Raw genomic sequence first — 26622 nt, forward strand, 5'->3', positions numbered from 1 at the left:
AAAAAAGATCCCCCAACACACTACTGAGACTTTAATCAGAACATATTTAATTTAGTTCTAAAGCATATGGAAACGAGAGAAACCGGGCAGAACAGATTAAACATTTTAAATAAAAGTTTTCTGCCATTTTAGACAAAAACCAAGACAAGACAAAGCAGAAACCTGACAAAAATATTGCCTGTTTAAAGATTGTTTGTCAGTACACGATGAATTTCTTATTGCTGATACTGATCATGTAACTAAGAAAGGTTTTGATCTAATATGTCTGTGCAGGAGACATTTAGCTATTTTTCTTTCTTGAATAAAATGAACTTTAATAAGAGCTTATGGTCTGCAGAGAACAGTTTGATCTGGCTCTTCCCTTGAGCTCTTGCACAGAACACCTATCAAACCACTACCAGTGGTGTTCAAAGCTGGTCCTCAGGGGCTGGTATTCTACTTGTTTTAGGTGTTTTCCTGGTTCAACACAACTGAACTTAATGAGTGCTTGATGACATACCAAGGCGGTAAACCAGTCATTTGAATCAAGATGTCTTGGAGCAAAGGCCTAAAACATGCAGGACAACGGCCCTCAAGAACTTGAGTTGGACACCTCTGCTAAACCCTCACAGATGTACCACTGTGCAGTTCAAAATGAGCTTTCTGTCCAAATCCAGTTCAGTCCTTGGCGTCGCCCACGCCATCAGCATTGATTGCGAACATGGCTTCAGCCTCTGGCAGGCAGGGGGAGTCATAGATTTTACAGATCCTGGTCTCTCCTCGGCCCTTCCTCAGGTACAGCCTGCACAGGGGAAAAACTGTTGGGGTGCGGGAACACTGAAGAATGAACACTGTCTACTTTTGAGTCATAACCACACCTTGTGGTGGAAGCATGTGCCAGAATGTTGCCACCAATTGGTTTCTTGGGATCTGCTGAAAACATGGCTGCCCCATCAACCTGTGCCACCACTTGGTTGGTTATTACCACAGCAACCCCAAACTAAAGAAAGAAGATATAACACACTTGTTTGTTCTACAACAAGCGTTAGGACATCAGACACTTTAGCATGGCAAGTTTGTTCCCTCATTTCTGCACAGGCATAACAATCAGCTAACACGTCTACATCAGAACCCTCTGAAAAAATAAAAAAATAAAATATATATATATATTGCGTACTTCATCAGCTAACCGGAGCAACATTCGGAGGAAACGACCCAAGTGTCCCTGCCTGGCTGACAGCTCCCCTCTGCCGGAATAGTCTGTTCTGTACAGAGCTGTGGCGCTGTCCACTATCAGCATGGCATACCTTTAAAAACACACCCACAATTACAGTCATCAGTTATCTTGAAATGCAACTGGAAACATCTGATGTCACTAAAGCTAACTTATGATCATCCTAATGAATAAAGGACTTCATAGAAACCTGCAAAGCCCTGAATAGCTACAGGGTCAAAGGTCATGTCAAAGCAGATATAACCATAATTAATCCAAAGGTAACAAAGTGTGAAACTCCTTTAAGAATTTGTTTTCTAATGATGTCTTCTGTGTTTGTGGTCATGGAATCATTTTGGTTGGTGACCTTAGTTTAACAGTCTCCAAAGCACATAGTATCATTACTCTAATATGTTTTATCAGCTGAGAACAGACCAGACAACAAGCTCACTTCGACTCACCTCGTGAACTGCATGACATTTCCACAGTAACAGACCATTTGGCCCACAGACTACAGCCATTCAGTCAGTGGAATATCACTTGTTGTTCGTGTAATGGGGTTGTTAAAAAAAAAAAAAACAGCTTCATGGATGAAGTCCAAGGGGAGAAAATATTTCACCGATTTACAACAGAAATGTTGTCTAGACACTGGGAATCAATTTAATAAATAAAAACAATCATCTAAAACAAGCTTAATTGATTTTCTGTAACTTATCTGCCAATTTATAAAAAACACCAATAAAGCAAAACAATGTTAGACAAATATTAGATATCAACATACATTCTCATAGCATGTTCCAAACAGCAGAAATATTGTTTAAACCAAATTTAATTAGCTGGAACCATACAGAAAAACAAACAAAACAACACCAAGAAAAGCTAGGCGTGCTTAGGTGTTGCCTCCATGTGTTTCTCCGCATTATGCAGCCACAAAACTTGTTTTTTTTGTCATATTTAAATTGACTGGGTTTCTTTTTCTGTATGTAACTGGGATTAGTTTTGCTGTGCAATGACACTAAGATATTATGAAAAATGGTCACTGACCTGGACTCAGCCATCATGGCGGAGGCTTGGTACAGCAGCTGAGTCTGGTGGTCTGTGTTGAATGCTCGAGCGTAAGCCACGTTATCCAACACATCGCTGCCAACCAGCCCATACCTAATCTCAATAAATAGAACCATTTCCATTTGGTTAAAACATTTCTACCATTTTAAAATACATTACAAAATTATTTTTTTCTTTTTAGGTAGAGGGAATAAGAACAATCTGAGAGTAAATAAATGTCAGGATTACATTTGAAGAATTATTAGGGAGTGGAGATGAAAAATGAAGTCTCACCTCTCCGCTACAGCGAGCAGTCTCTCTGGTCTGAAAGTTCCCTCTGTGTCAATGTACATAGCTTTACCTTCTCCACCTCCCTGATCAATTGGCAGCTATGGTCACAGGAAAAACTGCTTTTATAATGTCCAGCACAGCTTTTCACACATTATCAAATTCAATTCCTGGTGACACAGGACGCTACCTGACAGGTAACAGCGAGTGTGTGACATAGCTGGGTCTTTCCGGTCCGAAACTCTCCAAACATCTCTGTGATGGAGCCCGTCTCAATCCCACCTGCACAGGAACAAAGACTCGTATGACATGGTAATTTCCTTCATAGTTTATAAGTCACTGCTGAGAACCAGAAAATGGGGCACACCCTGGAGTAATTTGTCCAGCTCCTTAGAGCCTGTAGAGATCTGGATGATCTCTGCTCTCCTCTGGTGGAACTCAGTAGCTGTGGTGAAACCCATAGGCACCAGTTTTGCAGCTTCTGCCTACCAGAGAAGGAACAAAAAGTATACTTAAGTAAATACATGCATAAGAGAGAACGTACACAATCAGAAAAGCTTTATTGCCAAGTACGTTTTTGGACATACAAGGAATTTGTTTTGGCGTAGTCGGTGCAATACAATAAAAATGAAACAGTATAAACATATCTACAATATAATATAAATATATGTGCACAGTTTTAAGTGAGTGAGAGTAAATATAGAGCAGTATAAGATGCAAGAGCAATACAACAGTGCAGGTGATCATTGTGCAAGTAAAGCAGGAGTCCAAGTTGAGCGTTAACGTAACGCATAGAGTTACAGGTTACAGGTGTCCTGTCAGCAGAAAAGGGGGGGTGTGGGGGAAAGGAAGAGTGTCAGTGTGGTTTCCGGGCTTTGTTAACCAGGCTGGTGGCAGATGGGAAAAAACTGTTCTTGTGGCGTGAGGTTTTGGTCCGGATGGACCGCAGCCTCCTGCCAGAGGGGAGAGTCTCAAAGAGTCTGTGACCGGGGTGGGAGGGATCAGCCAGAATCTTCCCTGCCCGCTTCAGGGTCCTGGAGGTGTACAGTTCCTGGAGCGACAGTAGACTGCAGCCAATCACCTTCTCAGCAGACCGAATGACACGCTGCAGCCTGCCCTTATCCTTGGCTGTAGCAGCGGCGTACCAGATGGTGATGGAGGAGGTGAGGATGGACTCAATGATGGCTGTGTAGAAGTGCACCATCATAGTCTTTGGCAGGTTGAATTTCTTCAGCTGCCGCAGGAAGAACATCCTCTGCTGGGCTTTCTTGATGAGGGAGCTGATGTTTGGCTCCCACTTGAGATCCTGGGAGATGATGGTTCCCAGGAAGCGGAAAGATTCCACAGTGTCAATTGTGGAGTCACAGAGGGTGATGGGGTCAGGTGGGGCTGGGTTCTGCCTGAAGTTCACAACCATCTCCACTGTCTTTAGAGCGTTGAGCTCAAGGTTGTTCTGGCTGCACCAGTCCAATAGAAGGTCCACCTCCCATCTGTACGTGGACTCGTCACCATCAGAGATGAGTCCGATCAGGGTGGTGTCGTCTGCAAACTTCAGAAGCTTGACAGACTGGTGACTGGAGGTGCAGCTGTTGGTGTACAGGGAGAAGAGCAGAGGAGAGAGAACACAGCCTTGGGGGGAACCGGTGCTGATGTCAGGGAGTCAGAAACGGGCTTCCCCAGCCTCACGCGCTGCTTCCTGTCAGACAGGAAGTCAGTGATCCACCTGCAGGTGGAGTCGGGCACACTCAGCTGGGAGAGCTTCTCCTGTAGCAGAACTGGGACGATGGTGTTGAAGGCAGAGCTGAAATCCACAAACAGGATCCTGGCGTAGGTTCCTGTGGAGTCCAGGTGCCGGAGGATGAAGTGAAGGGCTAGGTTGACTGCATCATCTACAGACCTGTTGGCTCTGTAGGCAAACTGCAGGGGGACCAGGAGGGGGTCGGTGATGTCTTTTAGGTGTGAGAGCACAAGGCGCTCAAAGGACTCCATCACCACAGAGGTCAGGGCGACGGGTCTGAAGTCATTAAGCCCTGTGGTCCTTGGCTTCTTGGGAACAGGGACGATGGTGGAGGACTTGAAGCAGGCTGGCACATGACATGTCTCCAGTGAGGTGTTAAAAATGTCTGTGAAGACTGGAGACAGCTGATCAGCGCAGTGCTTCAGGCTGGCTGGTGAGACAGAATCCGGACCAGCAGCTTTCCGGGGGTTCTGTCTCCTGAAGAGTTTGTTGACGTCCCTCTCCTGGATGGAAAGAGCCGTCCTCGGCGTGGGTAGGGGGCTGGTGGGGGGAAACTTCAAGGTGGGGGTTGGAGGTGCCAAGGCCCCTCTTGAGGTTGGAGAGGTGGGGGTGGTGGATTGTGGCTGCAGCTGTTGGGGGGCGTCGTGGGGGATGGTTGCAGGACTGTCCCTTTGTCTTTCAAAGCGGCAGTAGAACTCGTTCAGGTCGTTGGCGAGGCGTCGGTCGTTGATGGAGTGGGGGGCTTTCGGCTTGTAGTTGGTGATTTGCTTGAGCCCTTTCCAGAGAGACGCAGAGTCGTTGGCTGAGAACTGGTTTTGGAGCTTCTCAGAGTACAGTCGTTTGGCCTCTTTCACTACCTTGCCAAACTTGTACTTTGCCTCTCTGTATATGTCTTTGTCCCCACTCTTGAAGGCCTTTTCCTTATTCAGTCTTAACCTTCTGAGTTTAGCTGTGAACCAGGGTTTGTCGTTGTTGTAACTCACCCTGGTGCATGATGGTACAATGGTACAATGCAGCCAAGTGCTGAAAATGCATGTCATAATTTCACCATTTTCATTACTAATCCCACTATTTCTTATACAACTATGTAAAATACATTGCTCTTAAAAATGTAACATAAGCCAAAGTCTCTATGCAATGCATTTTCATCGGTAATCATAATGAAGAACTGTTTCACACCAAGAAGCTGTTTTCTAACCAATAAAGTGCCTTAAGTCTATTTCACTGGTGTCATATTAACAGTACAGACAGCTGGAATGACCACACAAGCAACATGGCAGGCTGACCTGAATTAATATAGTGGTTGTATTGTTTTAGAATAATTGAGAACTTGATTTCCGTTTGAATCCAGCTGTATTTGATTTGAGTTTTGACTGAATTGTATTGGAGTGAAGTGGACAGAATGAAAGCAATTGGCATTAACTGCAATGCATGTGATGTGCTGGGGTCATCCATTTTGGTCAACAGACATTGCAGCTTTGACGTCACCCGGGATTATAAAACCCGCGGAAAATAAACTTTTGTTACCATTTCCAGGGACTTTGCAACAGAGGCGCATATCTGGAGAGACAAAAACTTGCAGGTGAACTTTTTTCTCCACACGGCCATTCCCGAAGAGCTTCAAAGCTGGGAATCTGTCTGATACAAGAAGGTCAGAAGATTCATATACTGATTGAAGACCACGCCGACACCCGGTGCAGGTGAGAAACCCACAGAAGTTTTATTCCCAAGGAGATGAGTTTCCCGTTGTGATGCAGTCAACTAAACGGTTCTATATATTTTTCCCATTTTGGAAAGATGAGAAGTTTATCGTTTTTTTTTTTTTTTTTGAGATGATCACGGACTGACATTTTGGAGATCGTGATCTGACTGGGTTTCAGATCTTTTCCTTCACTGATGTGCTGTACTGTCCTTTTTATGAATTTGATGTGCTATGTGATAACCTTTAAAGTTTTCAGTGTACTTTTTAAATGAATTGCTTGGATTTAAATTATTTAACATTCCTCGGAATATTGAAAACCTTCCAGTCCTCTAGTCCAGATGTTTTTTTTCAAACACCAGTCTATTAAACAAAAAGCCCACCTGACCAGCATACCCATCAACAGCAACGAAGATAAACATGCCAATATAACCCTTTAGAGCTGCTGATTAAGTCTGAAATCATTTGAAAGGATTCGAGGATTGTTATTAGGTTAGAGGTGCTGTAAACATCAGCTTCCTGCTGGGCTGTCTGGGTAAATTCTTGAAGTTTAACGTGAAGTTTTGAACGCTGGAGGAATTGGAATACCTCTTCCAGCATTCAATGTGTTGCAGCCTCTACATTAGTGAGCCCACATAACAATGTTTGGTTCTGACAGAACTATATTATTGGATTCCTTTGTCTCATTTTTACCCTGTGACATCATTGTACTTTTTTTTGTTACACTCAATGGGAAAATGCTCATGTCATTTCTTCTAACCTAAACCTGTATTAAAACATTGAACTCAAACTGGTTGTTAGTCTTGTAAATTTCACATTAGATGATTACAGTTAAATTATAAAAAAGATCCCCCAACACACTACTGAGACTTTAATCAGAACATATTTAATTTAGTTCTAAAACATATGGAAACGAGAGAAACCGGGCAGAACAGATTAAACATTTTAAATAAAAGTTTTCTGCCATTTTATCTCAACTGGTGGAGATAAGAAATCAACGTCAGCGTAATTTTGCTATTTTTATATCAAACCAGATAGGTGCATTTAGAGGTCTGGGCAGGATGAGGCATAGTTAAGGTGATTTAGAATCACCAGTAGTTAATCTAAGGTATCAACGTGTTGCATACTATACTGATTGAAGTGTTTTATGCTGAGCTGTTTTGATTTGCTGTGTAAGTGTGCTGAATGGCGCAGCGTGGATGCAATCAGCAAGGCACGTTTTCATGTTTTTGTCCGGCTGATTATTATTGTTAGGTAGTCATTTTTATCCCCTTTGTGTAGAATAGTGCTCGTTAGTTAGGTGAAGGTTTTTGGACCAGAATAGTGATATATCAGAATCATATGGCTTCAATAAATCTTCACGTATATATTTAAGAGAAGTGTTTATGTTTATTTTGTGCAAGAATTATTTACCTGTCAAAATAAGGTCAAAGTTCCTCCGCCTTCAGTGAAACGGTTGAATAAACTGTGACATTTAGTGGTTTTGGTTAATAATTATCAATCATTAATGATAAATAACAAATTGTAATTATTAGAGAGCTTTGAGCCCATAATTACAACACCAGACGACATCTCTGATTTCTATTCGTAAGAAATGATTTTTGGTTTAGAAATTATTTTCCTGAATTATGATTTTTAATTATGATTTTGATAAAGTTGAATTAATCAATAATCATAATCCTTACAAATGGAATATTTGTTTTGAAGATATTTAGCGGTGTATAAATGATCTACGCTTCATAAACTGTACAATTTTAACTCCTGACTTACGGTGTAAATGAAATGATTTGCATTTCTTACTAAAACTTTGTCCGCTTTGGCTTCACTGATGCCCTTGATGTTGAGCAGCTCCTTCTTGGGTGCGTAGGCCACTGCTTCTATAGTGTGGAATCCTGCATCCTCCAGCTTCTTGATGTCACTGGCACTTATTCCACAGCTCTGCATGCAAGAAGACAAAAATAGCAGCCAGTAGAGGGTTACTCCAATTATAGAGAAAGACAAGTTACTTATTTATAGAGTCCACTTTCATGTACACTTCAGACAACATTTGTAACATGTTTCCTTACTAACATTTACTTGGCCTCCCTTTTATTTGTCCCCCTAAAACTGCATGACCGTAAAATAGCAGATGGCTTACTTTCATGTCATTAAATGTCATTTTAAATATTGCATTTAGTGACATTAAATACCTGAAAAATAAATTAAGCTCTAAATAAGAATATTACACAGAATAAAGCCGAGTGAGTAAGAAGCACAGTGTAGTCAGGATACATACCTCCAGCCTGCAGAGAGGCTGTGGGCCGTAGTTCTCCTCCACCTCCACCTCTGCCTCCACTCTCGCTTCACCTCTCACTGCCATGATTTGAGGAAAACCACCTGGCCAAGAGGGGAGAAATAAGCGACTACCTGACAGTATTGTACCAGAACCAAGCCATAGGACAGCTGTTCCTTTGTGTTCTCCGACAGTATCACCACCTGGCTCACTTGCTTCCTTGCCTTCACACTGTTAAACATCAAAGTAGCTCCTGGTATTTCCTTTTTACCGTCTACACTACAAGCATAACGGCACGCAGTTTAGAGAGCTTTAACAGAAGAATATGCTAATACATTCCAGTGTAACTTTAAAGCCATGATTAGAAATGTCCTGAAACTGGTTTAATCTACCGCACTGACATAATTTCCATGTTCATGCAACTCTAGCCTTAGCACCGTTTTTTTACCTTCGATGCCTGAATTCCCTTGTCCTTAAAGCTGCTGCCAGCCCCCAAGGCGGATTGACAGCGTCAGTTTGGATTTTTTCCTAAACAGTCAGTCCACAGCTGAAAGGAAGCTTTTATTGAATTATCACAGCGTTTTCTGTCCGATGTTGGCTTAATACCTCGAAGATCCCGCGCTCAAAACAACGATTGCAACGTAATGACGTTTTACATCAACGACAGTTACGTCAACAGGAAGATATGGTAGCGAACATTCAGAGTAAAAGCTTTCAGATTGTTTCAATAAAAAATCGATTTGACCACACCTACATTCCAATTCCCGCTGTATTCACAAAGAACGCTGAGGCTAAAAGTAGCTCCTAGTGACGTAAATAAATCTTAGAATTTCTCGAATTCTAGGATTCTTCTTAGAATTTTACCCCAGTAAGATAAAAGCTTTTCACGAGGCAACATAGGCCTTAAGAGAACTCCTGAAGTAAACAAATTGTAAGAGTAGTGAGGAGGCCTTTTAGTGAGAATATGAGGTGCCGAATGTAAAGATTCAGCAAAAAAAAAAAAAAAAAAAACAATTCACTGGCACATTTCTTTACATTTAGTGAATTTTTTTTGCATTTATTGAGAAATTCTAAATCTTAAATCTAAACGTTAAATCTAAATATATATCTTAACTATAAATATATATCTTAAATCAAAATTTTAAATATATATAATATATATATATATATATATATATATATATATATATATATATATATATATATGAAATATAAATATATATCTTAAATTTAAATGTTAAATCTAAATCTAAATCTTAAATCTAACCCTAAATATATAACTTAAATCTATATACAGGTCCTTCTCAAAATATTAGCATATTGTGATAAAGTTAATTATTTTCAATAATGTAATGATGAAAATTTAACATTCATATATTTTAGATTCATTGCACACTAACTGAAATATTTCAGGTCTTTTATTGTCTTAATACGGATGATTGTGGCATACAGCTCATGAAAACCCAAAATTCCTATCTCACAAAATTAGCATATTTCATCCGACCAATAAAAGAAAAGTGTTTTTAATACAAAAAACATCAACTTTCAAATAATCATGTACAGTTATGCACTCAATACTTGGTCGGGAATCCTTTGGCAGAAATGACTGCTTCAATGCGGCGTGGCATGGAGGCAATCAGCCTGTGGCACTGCTGAGGTCTTATGGAGGCCCAGGATGCTTCGATAGCGGCCTTTAGCTCATCCAGAGTGTTGAGTCTTGAGTCTCTCAACGTTCTCTTCACAATATCCCACAGATTCTCTATGGGGTTCAGGTCAGGAGAGTTGGCAGGCCAATTGAGCACAGTAATACCATGGTCAGTAAACCATTTACCAGTGGTTTTGGCACTGTGAGCAGGTGCCAGGTCATGCTGAAAAATGAAATCTTCATCTCCATAAAGCTTTTCAGCAGATGGAAGCATGAAGTGCTCCAAAATCTCCTGATAGCTAGCTGCATTGACCCTGCCCTTGATAAAACACAGTGGACCAACACCAGCAGCTGACACGGCACCCCAGACCATCACTGACTGTGGGTACTTGACACTGGACTTCTGGCATTTTGGCATTTCCTTCTCCCAGTCTTCCTCCAGACTCTGGCACCTTGATTTCCGAATGACATGCAGAATTTGCTTTCATCCGAAAAAAGTACTTTGGACCACTGAGCAACAGTCCAGTGCTGCTTCTCTGTAGGCCAGGTCAGGGGCTTCTGCCGCTGTTTCTGGTTCAAAAGTGGCTTGACCTGGGGAATGCGGCACCTATAGCCCATTTCCTGCACACGCCTGTGCACGGTGGCTCTGGATGTTTCTACTCCAGACTCAGTCCACTGCTTCCGCAGGTCCCCCAAGGTCTGGAATCGGCCCTTCTCCACAATCTTCCTCAGGGTCCGGTCACCTCTTCTCGTTGTGCAGCGTTGTCTGCCACACTTTTTCCTTCCTACAGACTTCCCACTGAGGTGCCTTGATACAGCACTCTGGGAACAGCCTATTTGTTCAGAAATATCTTTCTGTGTCTTACCCTCTTGCTTGAGGGTGTCAATAGTGGCCTTCTGGACAGCAGTCAGGTCGGCAGTCTTACCCATGATTGGGGTTTTGAGTGATGAACCAGGCTGGGAGTTTTAAAGGCCCCAGGAATCTTTTGCAGGTGTTTAGAGTTAACTCGTTGATTCAGATGATTAGGTTCTTAGCTCGTTTAGAGACCCTTTTAATGATATGCGAATTTTGTGAGATAGGAATTTTGGGTTGTCATGAGCTGTATGCCACAATCATCTGTATTAAGACAATAAAAGACATGAAATATTTCAGTTAGTGTGCAATGAATCTAAAATATATGAATGTTAAATTTTCATCATTACATTATGGAAAATAATGAACTTTATCACAATATGCTAATATTTTGAGAAGGACCTGTATATCGTCGTCATCCACTTTATCCGGGACCGGGTCGCGGGGGCAGCAGACTCAGCAGACGTCCCTCTCCCCAGACACCTCCTCCAGCTCCTCCGGGGGAAGCCCAAGGCGTTCCCAGGCCAGCCAAGAGACATAGTCCCTCCAGTGTGTCCTGGGCCGTCCCCTGGGCCTCCTCCCGGAGGGACGTGCCTGGAACACCTCCCGAGGAAGGCGTCCAGGGGGCATCCGGTATAGATGCCCGAGCCTCCTCAACTGGCTCCTCTCCATGTGGAGGAGTAGCGGCTTTACTCCGAGCCCCTCCCGGATGGCCGAGCTCAGAATCAGGATCAGAATCAGAAAAGCTTTATTGCCAAGTACGTTTTTGGACATACAAGGAATTTGTTTTGGCGTAGTCGGTGCAATACAGTACAAATTAAACAGTATAAACATATCTACAATATAATATAAATATATGTGCACAGTTTTAAGTGAGTGAGAGTAAATATAGAGCAGTATAAGATGCAAGAGCAATACAACAGTGCAGGTGATCATTTTGCAAGTAAAGCAGTGCAAGTAAAGCAGGAGTCCAAGCTGAGCGTTAATGTAACGCATAGAGTTGCAGGTTACAGGTGTCCTGTCAGCAAAAAAAGGGGGGGTGTGGGGGAAAGGGAGAGTGTCAAGGTGGTTTCCGGGCTTTGTTAACCAGGCTGGTGGCAGATGGGAAAAGCTCCTCACCCTATCTCTAAGGGAGTGCCCGGCCACCCTACGGAGGGAGCTCATTTCCGCCGCTTGTATCTGGAATCTCGTTCTTTCGGTCATGACCCAAAATTCATGGCCATAGGTGAGGGTAAGAACGTAGACCGACCGCTAAATTGAGAGCTTCGCTTTTCGGCTCAGCTCTCTCTTCACCACAACGGACCGGCACAGCGCCCCCATTACTGTGGCAGCCGCCCCGATCTGTCTGTCGATCTCCCGCTCCATTCTTCTGAACAAGACCCCGAGATACTTAAACTCCTCCAATTGAGGTAGGAACTCCCCTCCAACCTGAAGAGGACAAGCCACCCTTTTCCGGTCGAGAACCATGGCCTCGGACTTGGAGGAGCTGATCTTCATCCCAGCCGCTTCACACTCGGCTGCGAACCGCCCCAGTGCATGCTGTAGGTCTTGGCTAGAAGAGACAAAATCCTCTGGTCCCCAAACCAGACCCCCTCCGGCCCTTGGCTGCGCCTAGAAATCCACTTGTACAGAGATCGGATGGCCCCCGATTCCATACTCCTGGAGCCCCCCCCCACAAGGCATCACGAGGGACACAGTCGAATGCTTTCTCCAGGTTCACAAAACACATGTGGACCGGTTGGGCAAACTCCCATGAACCCTCGAGCACCCTGTAGAGGGTATAGAGCTGGTCCAGTGTTCCACGGCCGGGACGAAAACCACACTGCTCCTTCTGAAGCCGGGGTTCGACTATCGGCCGGACTCTCCTCTCCAATACCCTGGCGTAGGCCTTACCAGGGAGGCTGAGGAGTGTGATCCCTCTGTAGTTGAAACACACCCTCCGGTCACCCTTCTTATGTAGAGGGACCACCACCCCAGTCTGCCAATCCAAAGGCACTGTCCCCGTCCGCCACGCAATGTTGAAGAGGTATGTCAACCATGACAGCCCCACAACATCCAGAGACTTGAGGTACTCAGGGCGGATCTCATCCAACCCCGAAGCCCTGCCACAGCGAAGCTTTTTAACCACCTCGGTGACTTCAGCCTGGGTGATGAAAGAGTCCAACCCCGAGTCCCCAGCCTCTGTTTCCACCAGGGAATGCGTGATGGCAGGATTGAGGAGATCCTCGAAGTACTCCTTCCACCGGCCGATAATGTCCCCAGTCGAGGTCAGCAGCTCCCCACCCCCACTGTAAACAGTGTTGGCGAAGCACTGCTTCCCCCTCCTGAAGCGCTGGATGGTTTGCCAGAATCGCTTCGGGGCCAACCGGTAGTCCTTCTCCAAGGCCTCACCGAACTCCTCCTCTAAATATATATCTTAAATCTAAATCTTAAATCTAAATCTAAATCTAAATATATATCTTAAATCTAAATGTGAAATCTAAATCTAAATGTTTAATCTAAATATAAATTTTAAATCTAAATCTTAAATGTAAAAGTTAAATCTAAATCTAAATGTTAAACCTAAATCTTAAATCTAAATCCTAAATCTAAATATCTTAAATCTATATGTGAAATCGAAATCTAAATTTTAAATCTAAATCTCAAACTTAAACCTTCAGAAGATATGCTAATTAACCACGCCCCTACAACGTCTCAACTCGTGGCCACGCCCCCAGTGCATAGGACCGTAAATGAGAAGAACAGGAGGTCAACAGCCAACACTGGCTGTAGTGGCAGGTGTTCGGGCTTCATTGCAGAGTCACTCCCACATGCTCCACCCTCAGCAATTCCGTTAAGTATAACAGTTTTTTCACTTAACTTCTGTACATAAATGAGCTCAGGAGGAATCTGCTCTTATCCAGCCAGCTATTCAGTGTACCTGGGTCGGTGTTGCAGGGATTTTCCTGCCATCGCCACGCTGAACAGTGAGTGGGGGGGACATTAGCCATCATAGAGGCTCAGCAAAATATTTCATAATTTTACTGTACAGTTTTCGAGAAATACACAACTTAAAGTACCTCAAAATGCTCAACCAGTATATGCTTTTGTCCCACTTTCAGGAATTTATTTCTCCAAAACTGTACAGTAAAATTATGAAATATTAATTGTGGTTATAGTATGACCCTTTACTATAATCTAATTAGACTGTGTTGTCACCTTTTATGGTTTTGGAGAAATACATTCCTGAAAGTGGGACAAAAGCCTATACTGGTTGAGCATTTTGAGGTACTTTGACCTGTTATTTCTCCAAAACTGTACAGTAAAATTATGAAATATTTATTCTGGTTATAGTATATATGACCCTTTACTATAATCTGAAGAGAGTGTGTTGTAAACTTCCATGGTTTTGGAGCAATAAATAGCTGAAGGTGGGAGAAATGCGTATACTGGATGAGCATTAGTAGGTACTTTGACCCGTTATTTCTCCAAACATGTACAGTAAAATTATTAAATATTTATTCTTTTATATAAAACACGAATGTGAAAGTTGTAAAAATGTCATTAATATAAATGTTCTGAAGGTTACTTTCTGGTTTCCTCTAATTCTCAACCGTTGCCAGGATCGGGTCCTTGCTGCTCCATTACCGTGATGCGCCTTGTATGCGCGACGCTAATCTTTAAGAGAGAGCTAATGTCGACTGACGTCACCGCGTATTTCTGACTGTACGCTCATTTGACCGCAGTAAAGTAAGGGATGAACTTTAGGGAAGCTCTCTGAAAGTTCCCCACGCATCTGCGAACAAAACATGAGCTTCAGTCTTTATCTGTTGACTGCAGAAACATTACGGGGCTGAATAAGCTGCTTTTATTAAACAAATGTTATTCTATAATAATACTTTTTTATATTAAAACACAGATTTTAATCTGGACATCTGACTGTGCTTTGTACACATTGCTGTCAGCTCTGTTGTGCAACAGATTTTTAAAAAAGCAATCAGAGCCTGTTTGATTATTATCAAAATGCATAAACTGAAGAGTACACAGTTGTGCTTTTGGAGTTTAATTAATTTAACAGGACCTAGTTTATGTTTAGCGCTGTTTTCGTCTGTGTGGCGCATATGCAAGTGCAACAACATAGCATTAGCCTTCTGTTATTCGGGGCATTCATTCCGAACGGTTCCGTTTCTGAAACAATGTAGGGTTTAAACCAAATCTTTATACTGCTTAAAGCCAAAGCATTTTACAGCTGTTACTTTGAGCTGAGCCTCTATGATGGCTAATGTATGGAGCTAAATTGGATCCATAAAGTGTGATCAAACAAAAAAAATTCGAACCTGAAAAATAAAAGTTTCTTCAAACAAAAAAAAACTGAACCTGAAAAATAAAAGTTTCTTCAAATGAAAAAAAATTTACCTGAAAAATTATTTTGAACCTCCCCGAAAAAAGAGGAAAACTGGAAAAAAAAAGTTTTGCAACTGTAAAACACAGATGTGAAACTAGAAAAAAAAAAGTTCAAAACTTCTTTTCAGATTCAAGTTTTTTTTTCGAACTTACAGATTTTTTTTTTCGGCTTCAAACTTCTGGCCCTGTTTTGGCGTGGGGGACAGGGCCTCCGATCACTGGGATGCGGAATCATGACTGACAGCTCAACACAGCGGCTGAACAACATGTTCCCAGCTGTTGCATTCAGAGACCGTGGGAACTGGAATTATCTGTAATACATCATTGATATTCTATATATATGTGATTGGTTTTGAAAGATAACATGCTTCACCGATAGAAGCAGCTTACGTGAATACACGACGTGCATCTCAGAGGAGAAAACATGATCTTGACAGATTTGCACAGCATTTTAAGTCCGTGTTGGAGATTTCCCATGCTCTCACTATAAAGTGTGGAGATATATTATGTGTGTGCATTATTACTATGTTCAAAACTGTGTGGGAAATAAAATGTGTAACATGTGTTAGTATAAGACATTGTGTGGCCTGCAGAAGTATTTCTCTCAGGGGTATGGTGAAAGTGGAAAATTACTGAGAACTGCATGTGTGTGAAAATTAGAGATAGTACAACTGACTGAGTTACTCCCTGCTTATATCAGTAGATACGGGATGCAGCTGTGGGACAATACCTGTGTGTACAAAAGTGTGTACGTGACTATGTGTAGAAAATATTGTAAACAAGGCGCTGCCCATTTTTGTGTGTGTTTTAATAAAAGAAATGAGCCCAGTGAGAGAGAGCCAGAAGAAGTCTCGGTGTGTCCTGCCCACATGAGCTCTCTTCCCCTGGGCCCAAGTATTTAAATTGAATACAACGGTGTCTTAGTGTGATTTATTCTAATGTGTTGTGAATTCCTCTAGGTTACAGTGAATAAACGAACGCGCAGAAGGCCCCGGTAAAGGGGTACTTCAACAATTTGGTGACCCCGACGTGATATTCGGACAAAACGAAAGTGTGACAGACGAACCTTCTGACACCTAGGGCGCCCATAAATCATCAAAGGTAAGGTAGAGCTTATTTTATTAAACTCTCCAATTGAATTTATATATAGGCTAAATTAACCAGGGTGTCAGTTGGTTCTGAATGTCATTTTACTCTGCAAAACTGTAAAAGAGTGTGCGTTAACTGGACGTGTTAAAATGGAGTCAGATAAGAATTGCTGAGTGTCGTCTGTAGCTTGGCAAAATACGAAAGCTTAAAAGGTTAGAGGCCTTATTTGCTAAGAGTGTCGTCTGTAACTTGGCAAAATACGAAAGCTGAAAAAGGTTAGAGTCCTTATATTGCTGAGAGTGGCGTCTCAACTTATTGTTTGACGAAGCAGTAAGATATAGCTGGGTTCAAGGCCTGTGACTTGGCAAACCACAAAGAATAATTTTAACGGGGGTTAAAGGCCCCATAGAAGTCCATCTGAATATTTTTTAACGGGTGACAGGTTCATTCAGAAACTTTACGAAGGGTTAATGGCCCATCTAGTGGACACACGGAGGAATTACGGTACTCACAAGCGACGGGTAGTGGAGTCGATGTTAAATAATTGGACAATAATTCTGAATTAAAAATGCGGTTGGATTTTTGATTATTTGAGGGAAAATAAAAAGCATTTATTGAATATAGGGTGAAGTGGCTTTGTAGTGGATTGTTTCTGCATATTTGTGCATTTCCTGTGTGCGAGTGGTGTTGAATTGAGGAAGTACAGGCGGAAAGTGTGTGTGCGACTGAGCTAGATGATTAGAGACCCAATTGACTAACATGCAAGCACTGGTTCTCCAAACGAGAGCTAAGGAGGAAAGTGAAAATTGAAAAAGATCGAAAAACAGGTAAGAGAAGCAATGAAGGAGGATGGACTTAATTTGACGGACAAGTGGAATTTAGGTGATTGGTTTAGAAAGAAAATGAACGCAGCTAAGAAACACAGACAGGAAGCACAAGGTAAGTTGAATGAAGCTACTGCGTGGTCCAAAGGTAAGTACAGGACCAACAAAGAAAAATGTGAAAAAGAGGAGCGCTTCTGTGGAGACATGGTTTTGATATATCAAGGAGGAAGGCACACAATGAAGCAGAAAGAACCCAGAGGAGGACACAAGAAGGAGGGGTCAAAGACCGCCCCCATATAGACCCTCCTCCCCATGCAGCTCACTCACTAGTGCACCCACACCGCCCCCTGGTGGATTGTACCCCATATTGGAAGTAGAGAATGGAACACTTGTAGTGCATGGCTTAGAGATTCCAGAAGGGGGGGCTGGATCTGTCAGTGGAAGTTCCAGATTATCTATGTAAGCATCTGCTGGCTCATTTCAGGATGCGGAAAAAGCAGCCTTTCAGGACAGAGAGGTAAGAGAAAGAAAAGAACAACAACAACAAGGAGGCATCAGTCTAACAAATCCCTTTCGCTCACCCCCACAACAATCCTCCCAACCACCTTCTATAATTTCAGAGGCTGGGGCACGGGGGCCACCCGGGACACCCGGCCCAAGCTCTGGATGAGAAGGAGCAGGGACTGATCCAGTGGGATCAGGGGCTTTACTGCTAAGTGGATCCTGGAGGCCAGATAGGGTTTTGTGTCCCGATCCTTTTCTCACACCCACACCTTGTTACACCTCTACCCCAGCTGTAGAGCTGCAGGAAAACAGGCACAGCATGCCACAGGAAGATGTGGCAGCAAAACCATCCTGAGGACAGATCCCCAATACAGTCAGACAGTTGTACAGTTAAGGGAACATTTAGCCCGCAAAGCAGCAGCTAAACCAGAAGGCTTTAGTTATGCCCCAAAAGCCAATTATCCCCTTTTACAGCAACAAGGCTCTGGAGCCCCCTGTAGGTATAAACCTTTCTCTCTGGGCGACATTACGACTCTCTGTGACAAGTTGCCCCCCATAACTGAAGGAGCAGCAGTGTGGCTCCAGACTTTAGACACCCTGACGGCAGGCACCACACTAGCATTGGGAGATCATAGAGCAGTGGCAGGACGGTGCATGCCACACCACATATGTAGAGAGATTGAGACTGCTGCTTACACCTCAGGAGCCTCGGATTCTGACCTCTTCACCCAGCATGTCCACTGGCTAGGTGATACATTGAGAACAGCATACCCTGTAACCAGGGGACGCACCATTCCTAAGTTTGAATGGGACCTTAAAATTAACCCCAGGGAATACCTGGACCAGTGTAAATCCATGTGGCAAACTCAGACAGGAACTGACCCAGCCAATGAGGCGGCACAACGAGGCTGGTTCAGAGATGCTGTCCTTAAAGGACTGCCCCAACAGGTAAAAGCCAGTATGGACGACAATCCTGACATGGCTGGAGCGGACGCTGGAACTTGGGATCGCCATCTGATCCATCACCTGTCCAAAATAAGAGAGGACCATAAGAAAGATGAGGAGGAACTTAAGACACTGCAGACCCAATTGCTAAAAATGCAGTTAGCCGAAGCAAATCAGAAAGCAGGAGAAAAGAAGAAAGACAACAAAACTCCCAAAATAATGTATGAAGGTGCGGTTTCTCAGGGCCCCCAGACTCCTCCCTTTCCTGGCCATCAGGACACGATTGCACCGCGGTCTGCAACCTCTGGTCCTTATCATGCCCAACCAGGCCGGTTCAGGGGTAGGGGCGGGCCAAGGGGCCGTGGATTCTGTGGAGGACCACCAAGGCGATGGGGGGGGGTGCTGACGTTTGCTACTACTGTGAGGAGCAGGGTCATTGGAGCCGAGACTGTCCGTACAACCTTGAGGCATATGGGCGTGGGTATGGACCCAGAGGAGGCCCAGGGCGACGCCCATATTGAGGACGGGGTGGTCCACCACGTGGAGGTCAACAGCAGCAACCTTCACTTCAGCTGCCAGCCTGGGATGAACCTAGCTTTGGGCCAGACCACTACTGAGGGCCCCCACAGAACCCCCCGGACAGAGGGACTGAGGACCCCTTACTGTCCGTGACAGTGTATGGACAAACTCTTCCTTTTTTGGTGGACACTGGAGCCACATGCTCAACTATTCAACAAGCCCCTCCTACCACCCTCTCCACAAGGACTACCACTGTCATGGGGTTTTCTGGGGCTAAACAGGTCCTACCTTACACCAAACCCCTAAAAACCGAGATAGGGGTCAGACTTTGAACCACAGCTATTTGGTGTCAGCGGACACCCCTGTCAACTTATTGGGCAGAGACATGTTGATTAAAAAGGGAGCCACCATTTTATGTGGACCTGATGGACTGTCTGTGCATCTGCCCAATGGAACTCAACTAGTATGTGGCAACAATTCCCGCCTCTCTCATGGACAGTATCTCATACAACCCCTGGCTGACCCTATGGCTGACATATATTGGGTCCTCCTGCATCCAGAAACCACAGCGGGCGGAGGCATCTTCTCGTCCTTCCTTCGATGGAAATCCTGGATCTCGACCCTGGCGCCCTACGTCCCTCCCCCTGACCCGCCACATGTCACCCTCTTCTATGACAGGAATAACTGTGAGTGTTATCAGGAAAGCTTTGCTGAGGAGCTGGAGGGGACTTCCTGGGAGATCGCCACCGCAGACATTTATGTAGCCCCTGAAGGTGTCGTAGCCTCCGTGCAGCTGTCTACAGAACAGGAGAACTGGTTTAAAATGTGGTCTGATGGTGTACCCCATGTTTCACTGGCGCTCCACCCTGCTCACGAAGCCCGCGAGCTGGGAGGAGTGTTAAAACGCTCCCTAGCTTTCACTGACTGGCATTCTTCATCCACACCCAATCTATCTTATTCCCCCTCATGTAACACCTACCGCATTACTAACATGTCCACAGACGTTGGCACCTTGGAACATGTGCAACTTGAAAGACATCATGGCAGAGAAAAAACAGATCATCCAATGGCTGCAGCTGTAGTTCAAAGGATACACTGACCTAACTGCCCCACTCCGCGACTTAGTGAAGAAACAATTTGACAACGCCTTTAGAATGGACAAGAGAAGCAGAGGAAGCATTTATTGCTCTTAAAACCAGCCTTTCCCAAGCTGCTCACTTGGCACATCCAGACTACACATTGCCCTTTCACCTGGATGTTTCTGTAACAGCACACACCACAAACGGGGTGCTGTTCCAGAAAAAAGGGGGAGTAAGAACAGTGCTAATGTATATTAGCGTGATGCTTGACAACATGGAACAAAGACACCATGAATGTACCAGACATGCAGCAGGGTTGGCAAAAATAATTCAAAAAACAGCCCACGTAGTGATGGGACATCCACTACATATTCTAACATCACATGGAGTAGTGGCATTTGTCAATTCCAAAACTTTCACACTCTCACCATTGAGACAACAGAGATTGAGTAAGGTGCTGGAGGCGCCAAATATCATCTACAGCCATGAAGGGATCAACATGGCAGACAGAATGACAGAAGGAGAGCCCCACGTATGCGCCGAAAAAGTTGAGGTAAGTGAGAAAATCAGACCAGACCTACAAGGAGAACCACTGACAGAAGCAAGAAACCTGTACACAGATGGCTGTTGTTTTAGACATGACACAGAGGGTCTGAAAGCAGCCTATGCGGTGGTGGAAGACACAGGAACGAACTTTGTGACTCTTAAGGCAGAAGGGCTAACAGACACCCAATCAGCACAGAGAGCAGAGGTGCTAGCAGTAATAGCAGCCCTAGAACTAGGGGAAGGACAAAAAGTGACCATCTACACAGACTCAGCTTATGCCACGGGAGCAGTGCACGTGGAACTAAAGCAATGGATGAGAACAGGGTTTAGAACAGCAGGACAAAAACCCATTAAACATGAGCAAGAAATGAGAAGACTAGCTGAGGCCCTACTATTTCCCCAAGAAGTGGCGGTCATAAAATGCAAAGGACATGATAACAGCTACACTAGGGTGGCTCAAGGAAATCAAGCTGCAGACCAAGCAGCCAAAACCAAAGCTGGATATCATACACATCTTGATGAACTCTGAAGTTGAATAGACACCAGAACCGACTATGGAGGAGGTGAGTAGACTGCAAAAGGGGGCCTCACCGGAAGAGAAATCAGTCTGGAAGGCAAGAGGGGGAAGAAAAGACCAGGATGAACTATGGAGAAGTCCAGACGGACGTCGCATCCTACCCCCAGGGTTGACCACAGCAGCGCTGGAAGAAGCACATGAACCAGGACATGCAGGAACTACACAAATGATGAAGAGTCTTGAGCACTGGTGGCATCCATACCTGAAACAGACGGTAGGTCATTGGATAAGCTCGTGTAGCACCTGCCAACAATTCAATGTGAGACCCACTCTGAAGCCTGCACCAGGTAAGTTCCCTGTGGACCCGGTAGCAGGTAAGGAAATCATCATAGACTACACAGACATGACTGAAAGAGTGAATGGGTTCAGATATCTTTTGGTGTGTGTGGATGCATTCACCGGTTGGCCAGAGGCCTGGCCAGCAAAAAAGGAAGACAGCAAAACAGTGGTGAAGTGTCTGATTAATCACTACATCCCCAGGCACGGTTTTCCTGCGAAAATCAGGTCAGATAACGGCACACACTTCAAAAATGAAGAACTTAGAAAGGTTGAAAGGTTCCTGGGACTGGGACATTCCTTTGGAACAGTGTGCCACCCCCAATCTCAAGGGAAGGTGGATAGAATGAACCAGACGCTCAAACCCAAATTGGCTAAGATCTCTGCACAGACTAAAATGAATTGGGTCACAGCATTACCTTTAGCCTTGATGTCAGTAAGGAGCTCAGTCAGCGAAAGACATGGGTTAACGCCCCATGAACTACAGACTGGAAGACCTTTTCCAGGCCCATAAACTAGGTTACCTTTTCTGACTGAATGTGAACAATCTATGTCTCACCGTAATTACTATAGATCTCTCCACAGCTTGGTTGCAGCATTCTCAAAACAGGTGGCCGCCCAACCATCCGAGGCTCGAGCCACCACCTCAGACGCGGAGTGGATCCTTCTGAAAGTCATCAAACGGAAGTGGTCAGAGCCCAGGTGGACAGGTCCATTCCAGGTCACAGAGAGAACCTCACATGCGGTGAGGGTCAAGGGCAAAGGAGACACGTGGTATCATTGGAGCCAGTGTGCAGCAGCAGAGGCACCACAGAGATCGCTGCCAGAGGTCCAGCAGAACCTGAGGGACAACACCAGCCCACTAGAAGACCCTTCTCACCCAATTCAAGGGGCAGAATAATCCCCTAGGGTGAGAAAGCGTTCATTTACACCTAAAGGTTAGTCTACACCTTAGGTGCACCGTCAGATCAGTGGTCCCACCAATAGGGGCAGAATAATCCCCTGGTGAGACCACTTAGCTCCAGGTCAGTCTACACCTGTGAGTGAAGACCAGGACATCACACAGAAGAGGCGGATGTGATTGAGCTTTCCTCTCTTTCACTGGTGGTTGTAGCTGCTCTCCCACCAAAGAACTGAACTGAACATTCTGAAATAAAAAAAAATAATAAAAAAAAGAATTATTTTTGTGTTTCACCATATTGTTAATCCTTATCTTCCTTTACAGGTACCTTTGAAATTGACAGGGCGTCTGATATGTATTACTGTGTAGGGAGCAGAAGGATGGTAGAATATTACATTGGCATATTTGGACAGACTATGGAATAAAGCACGGATAGACACCCTCCAGTTAGAGGGGTCAATACTCCCTGTCAAGACTTAGAAGGTTGTAAGCATCCTTGGGATTACAAAGGCCGGACAGGCAATAGTCCCTGGGCACATGGCATGGCATTGGAGGCAGGGTCAAAAAGCATGATGACAAAACATTTCCTTCTGCTCCACAGGTTGTAATGATTGTTAAAATCTTTTATGAAGCATCTTCAAGTAGTGGTGAAGTCTTAGGAGACTTCAAAAGGGGGAAATTGTGGAAATATATTATGTGTGTATATCATTACGATGTTCAAAACCAGTGTGGGAAATAAAATGTGTAACATGTGTTAATATAAGACATTGTGTGGCCTGCAGAAGTATTTCTCTCAGGGGTATGGTGAAAGTGGAAAATTACTGAGAACTGCATGTGTGTGAAAATTAGAGATAGTACAACTGACTGAGTTACTCCCTGCTTATATCAGTAGATACGGGATGCAGCTGTGGGACAATACCTGTCTAAATATGGTAAGCCGGAAAAGTGTGTACGTGACTATGTGTAGAAAATATTGTAAACAAGGGCGCTGCCCATTTTTGTGTGTGTTTTAATAAAAGAAATGAGCCCAGTGAGAGAGAGCCAGAAGAAGTCTCGGTGTGTCCTGCCCACATGAGCTCTCTTCCCCTGGGCCCAGGTATTTAAATCGAATACAACGGTGTCTTAGTGTGATTTAATCTAATGTGTTGTGAATTCCTCTAGGTTACGGTGAATAAACGAACGCGCAGAAGGCCCCGGTAAAGGGGTACTTCAACAAAAGCAAAAGAACCACCAGACTAAGCGGCAGGAATGAAACCAGATGCAAAACGAGCCTTGCATAATTAAGCCTGGAATTGTTTTCACATGGACTGGACTCGGGTTTCGGTTTCTGGTGCATTTTGGATTAAAACGTGTTTGGTCTTCATTTAGTGAAGTGACTCACAGCCAGGGGCAAAATGGCATACGGGGCAACCGGGGAAATCCCCGGTGGACCGCTGGCTTAGTGGAACGGTGGTTCACCTTAGCCCGTGAAGTGAACCACCGATATAAACCACCAGCCCACCGCCCTGCACAGACGCAGGGCGAGCGCGACATCAAGGCGACAGTTTCTGGGGTGCTGATATTTTGCTGGACCATTGTGCCCTAAACTATGCCATATCAACCTGTTAGGAATAACCTTTATTTATATGAGTCTTTGCAGTTTTTCCCACTTATACCACAATGATATAAAGCATAAGTTCTAACATTTCCTTTTTGTTAGAATAGGACAAGAATGCTCATCGACACATATTACAAGGATAAATGGCTCATGGTATGTCATGAACGACCTGTGGCTGGGGCACTGGGTTTGATAGTGGAGCAGGCTGTAACTGGTTTGAGTAGAATGCAGCAGCACACTTAGATTAAGGATGGACACCCGCTACTACACAACCTACCAGATAGACACCACAATGGTGACACAGTCTACTGATAAACACCGAGGGAGGGCACATCCATTGCATTGAAATGCCAGATATAAAACTACATGTGACCTTCTTTCGGGGCTCTTTGTCATCCTTTTACAGACGGCGACGGTCCGAGACGGGAGCCTGAGCTCTGATCTCTGTAATCATTTCTCTGCCTAATTTAGATTAAAGGAGCTGAAAGTTAGAAACTGTTTGAGAGTCATTCCTTTAAGAGTCAGTGTTAGATAGAGTGTGATCGCTTCTGGGGACCAAGGACTGGAGGAACTCCGAGAGGTCTGACCGCCAACAGGGTGCGGTAGCTCGGACAAACCTCTCCTCTGCTCCAGTCAGGCAGACCAGCTCTGCTGCGTGCTGACGAACAGCTGATCTGTAACACATGAACATGCGCTGCAGGGCAGCCAGGTGAGCTGACAATGAAGAGTGGAGATCAGAAAAAACATCCGGGCTACTGAAACAAACAGTGGCGCTTATTAAAAACTATACATAGGGGTGTGGCGCTGGTGGTGTAGGGCTATAGTCCTCAAAGCGACCATCCCAGGTTTGTGTCCCGGACCCGGCGACCTTTGCCGAATGTCTCCCCCTCTCTTTGCCCCTCCTTCCTGGCTGCATACTATCAAAAATAAAGGCCTCTAGTGCCGACAAAATTCTTTAAAACAAAACATTATATATATATATATATATACATATATACACACACAGGGGGGCATCGTCCAAGCTTCTGCTGGCAACAACTTAATGCTCACCTTCACTCTATGTGCTCTCTTTCAGACTCTAACCTTGAAAACTGGCTCAGAGTTTATCTGTTCTTTCTTTCTAGATGAAACAACTAAAGGAGCTACATCCATTAACATTTACTTTTCCTTCCCATAGAAAGTACTCCTCCAGTTTGCCCCTGGCTGCGAGTCACTTCACTAAATGAAGACCAAACACGTTTTAATCAAAAATGCACCAGAAACCGAAACCCTGTCCAGGGTGTACCCTGCCTCTCACACATAGACTGCTGGAGATATGCACCAGCTCCCCCGCGACCCACTATGGAATAAGCGGTAGAAAATGACTGACTGACTGAAAAAATCTGCAAGTTCGAAAAAAAAAAACTTCTGAAAAGTAGTTTTGAACTTTTTTTTTTTTTTCCCAGTTTCACATGTGTTTTTTTTCAGTTGCAAAACGTTTTTTCCAGTTTTCCAATTTTTTGGGGGGAGGTTCAAAATAATTTTTCAGGTTCAAATTTCTTTCGTTTGAACAAACCTTTATTTTTCAGGTTAAAATTTTTTTTGTTTGAACAAACTTTATGGCCCCAATTTAGCTCCATACTAATGTTCCCCACACTCACTGTTCAGCGGCAGGAAAATTCCTGCAACTCCGACCCCACGGTACAATAGTTGGCTGGATTAGAGCAGATTCCTCCTGAATTTACTTATGTACAGAAGTTAGGGGAAAAAACTTAGCATATCTTCTGAAGATTTAAGTTCGAGATTTAGATTTAACATTAAGATTTAGAATTAACATTTAGATTTAGATTTAACATTTAGTTTTAGATTTAACATTTAGATTTAGATTTAACATTTGGATTTAAGATATACAGTACAGCCCGAAAATTTGGACACACCTTCTCATTCAAAGAGTTGTCTTTATTTTCATGACTATGAATATTGTAGCTTCACAATGAAGGCATCAAAATGTCATGTTGTGGTTTGCGGGCGGACCAAAGTGCAGACAAGAGAACGACAACAACTCACAAAAATCACTGCAGGTACTCCAAGGCAAGGCGAAGCATAAGGTTTCCAAGGCAGAGCAAAACAAAGCATAATCATGGTAGGGAACAAGGAGTGACGAATAAAAGGAACCAGCAACGAACAGAGACACCAAACCAACTAATATACTGGGGAAAGACAAAGGCAGGTAATCAAGGGAACTGAGAACAGGTGTGACAAGGAGGCAGGGAAGCAGCAGGAACAGGTGAAACAAATACACAGGAGGAGGAAATAAAGAACTAGAATAACTATGAACTAAAGTAAACAGAGAAACTAGAGGGGAACATAGAAACAATAACCTAAGAAATAAACAAAGATCCCATAAGGAGAATCTAAGTTACAAAATAAACAAACCAAATGAAAACAATAACTAAAGCAGGAATAAGAACAAATACCTAACCAGAAATAAACACAGAGCTCCTAAATAAGAATCCAAGGATAAATAATAATTATAACAAGAATAATACTACAAAAAATAATAAGAAAGCAACAACAAAAGGAACTAAGAGTTAGAGGAATACAATACATACTAGGAAATGATAGAGGGAGGAAAAGGAACTAATAAACATGAAGCCCAACCCAAAAAGGAA

At 43.8% G+C, this 26622-nt stretch overlaps 2 protein-coding genes across 3 annotated transcripts in view; one reads left to right on the forward strand and one right to left on the reverse strand.

Annotated features, from left to right (window-relative positions):
* Window positions 1-6751, forward strand: part of rmdn3 (regulator of microtubule dynamics 3) — a 47277-nt gene extending 40526 nt beyond the window's left edge. Inside the window, exon 13 of the mRNA XM_047387120.1 lies at window positions 6111-6751. The gene's annotated coding sequence lies outside the window, so the exon portion shown is untranslated. The remainder of the gene's footprint in view (window positions 1-6110) is intronic.
* rad51 (RAD51 recombinase) lies at window positions 25-26143 on the reverse strand. 2 transcript variants are annotated; one of them, XM_047387123.1, is made up of 10 exons: window positions 26018-26143; window positions 8237-8337; window positions 7762-7899; window positions 2892-3009; window positions 2715-2806; window positions 2531-2625; window positions 2237-2350; window positions 1157-1286; window positions 858-979; window positions 25-781 (listed from the first exon to the last, which is right to left on the reverse strand). In XM_047387123.1, exons 2-10 carry the CDS (start codon window positions 8318-8320, stop codon window positions 658-660), a joined length of 1017 nt encoding a protein of 338 aa, XP_047243079.1. In that variant the 5' UTR covers window positions 8321-8337; window positions 26018-26143; the 3' UTR covers window positions 25-657. The 2 variants fall into 2 exon arrangements, with proteins under 2 accessions (XP_047243079.1, XP_047243078.1); XM_047387122.1 differs by lacking the exon at window positions 26018-26143 and adding an exon at window positions 8682-8986.
* Between the last annotated feature and the right edge of the window lie 479 nt (window positions 26144-26622).

Source organism: Girardinichthys multiradiatus, chromosome 15 (genome assembly GCF_021462225.1).
Source record: "Girardinichthys multiradiatus isolate DD_20200921_A chromosome 15, DD_fGirMul_XY1, whole genome shotgun sequence".
In the NCBI taxonomy this organism is placed as follows: domain Eukaryota; kingdom Metazoa; phylum Chordata; class Actinopteri; order Cyprinodontiformes; family Goodeidae; genus Girardinichthys; species Girardinichthys multiradiatus.

Bases quoted from the DNA above. Each gene is read 5' to 3' on its own strand.
- rad51 (XM_047387123.1), bottom strand. From the start codon at position 8,320: ATGGCAGTGAGAGGTGAAGCGAGAGTGGAGGCAGAGGTGGAGGTGGAG. The intron at 7,900-8,236 runs GTATGTATCCTG...TCTTGCATGCAG, and splicing joins AGCCTCTCTGCAGGCTGGAG to AGCTGTGGAATAAGTGCCAG. The intron at 3,010-7,761 runs GTAAGAAATGCA...CTTCTCTGGTAG, and splicing joins CCAAAGCGGACAAAGTTTTA to GCAGAAGCTGCAAAACTGGT.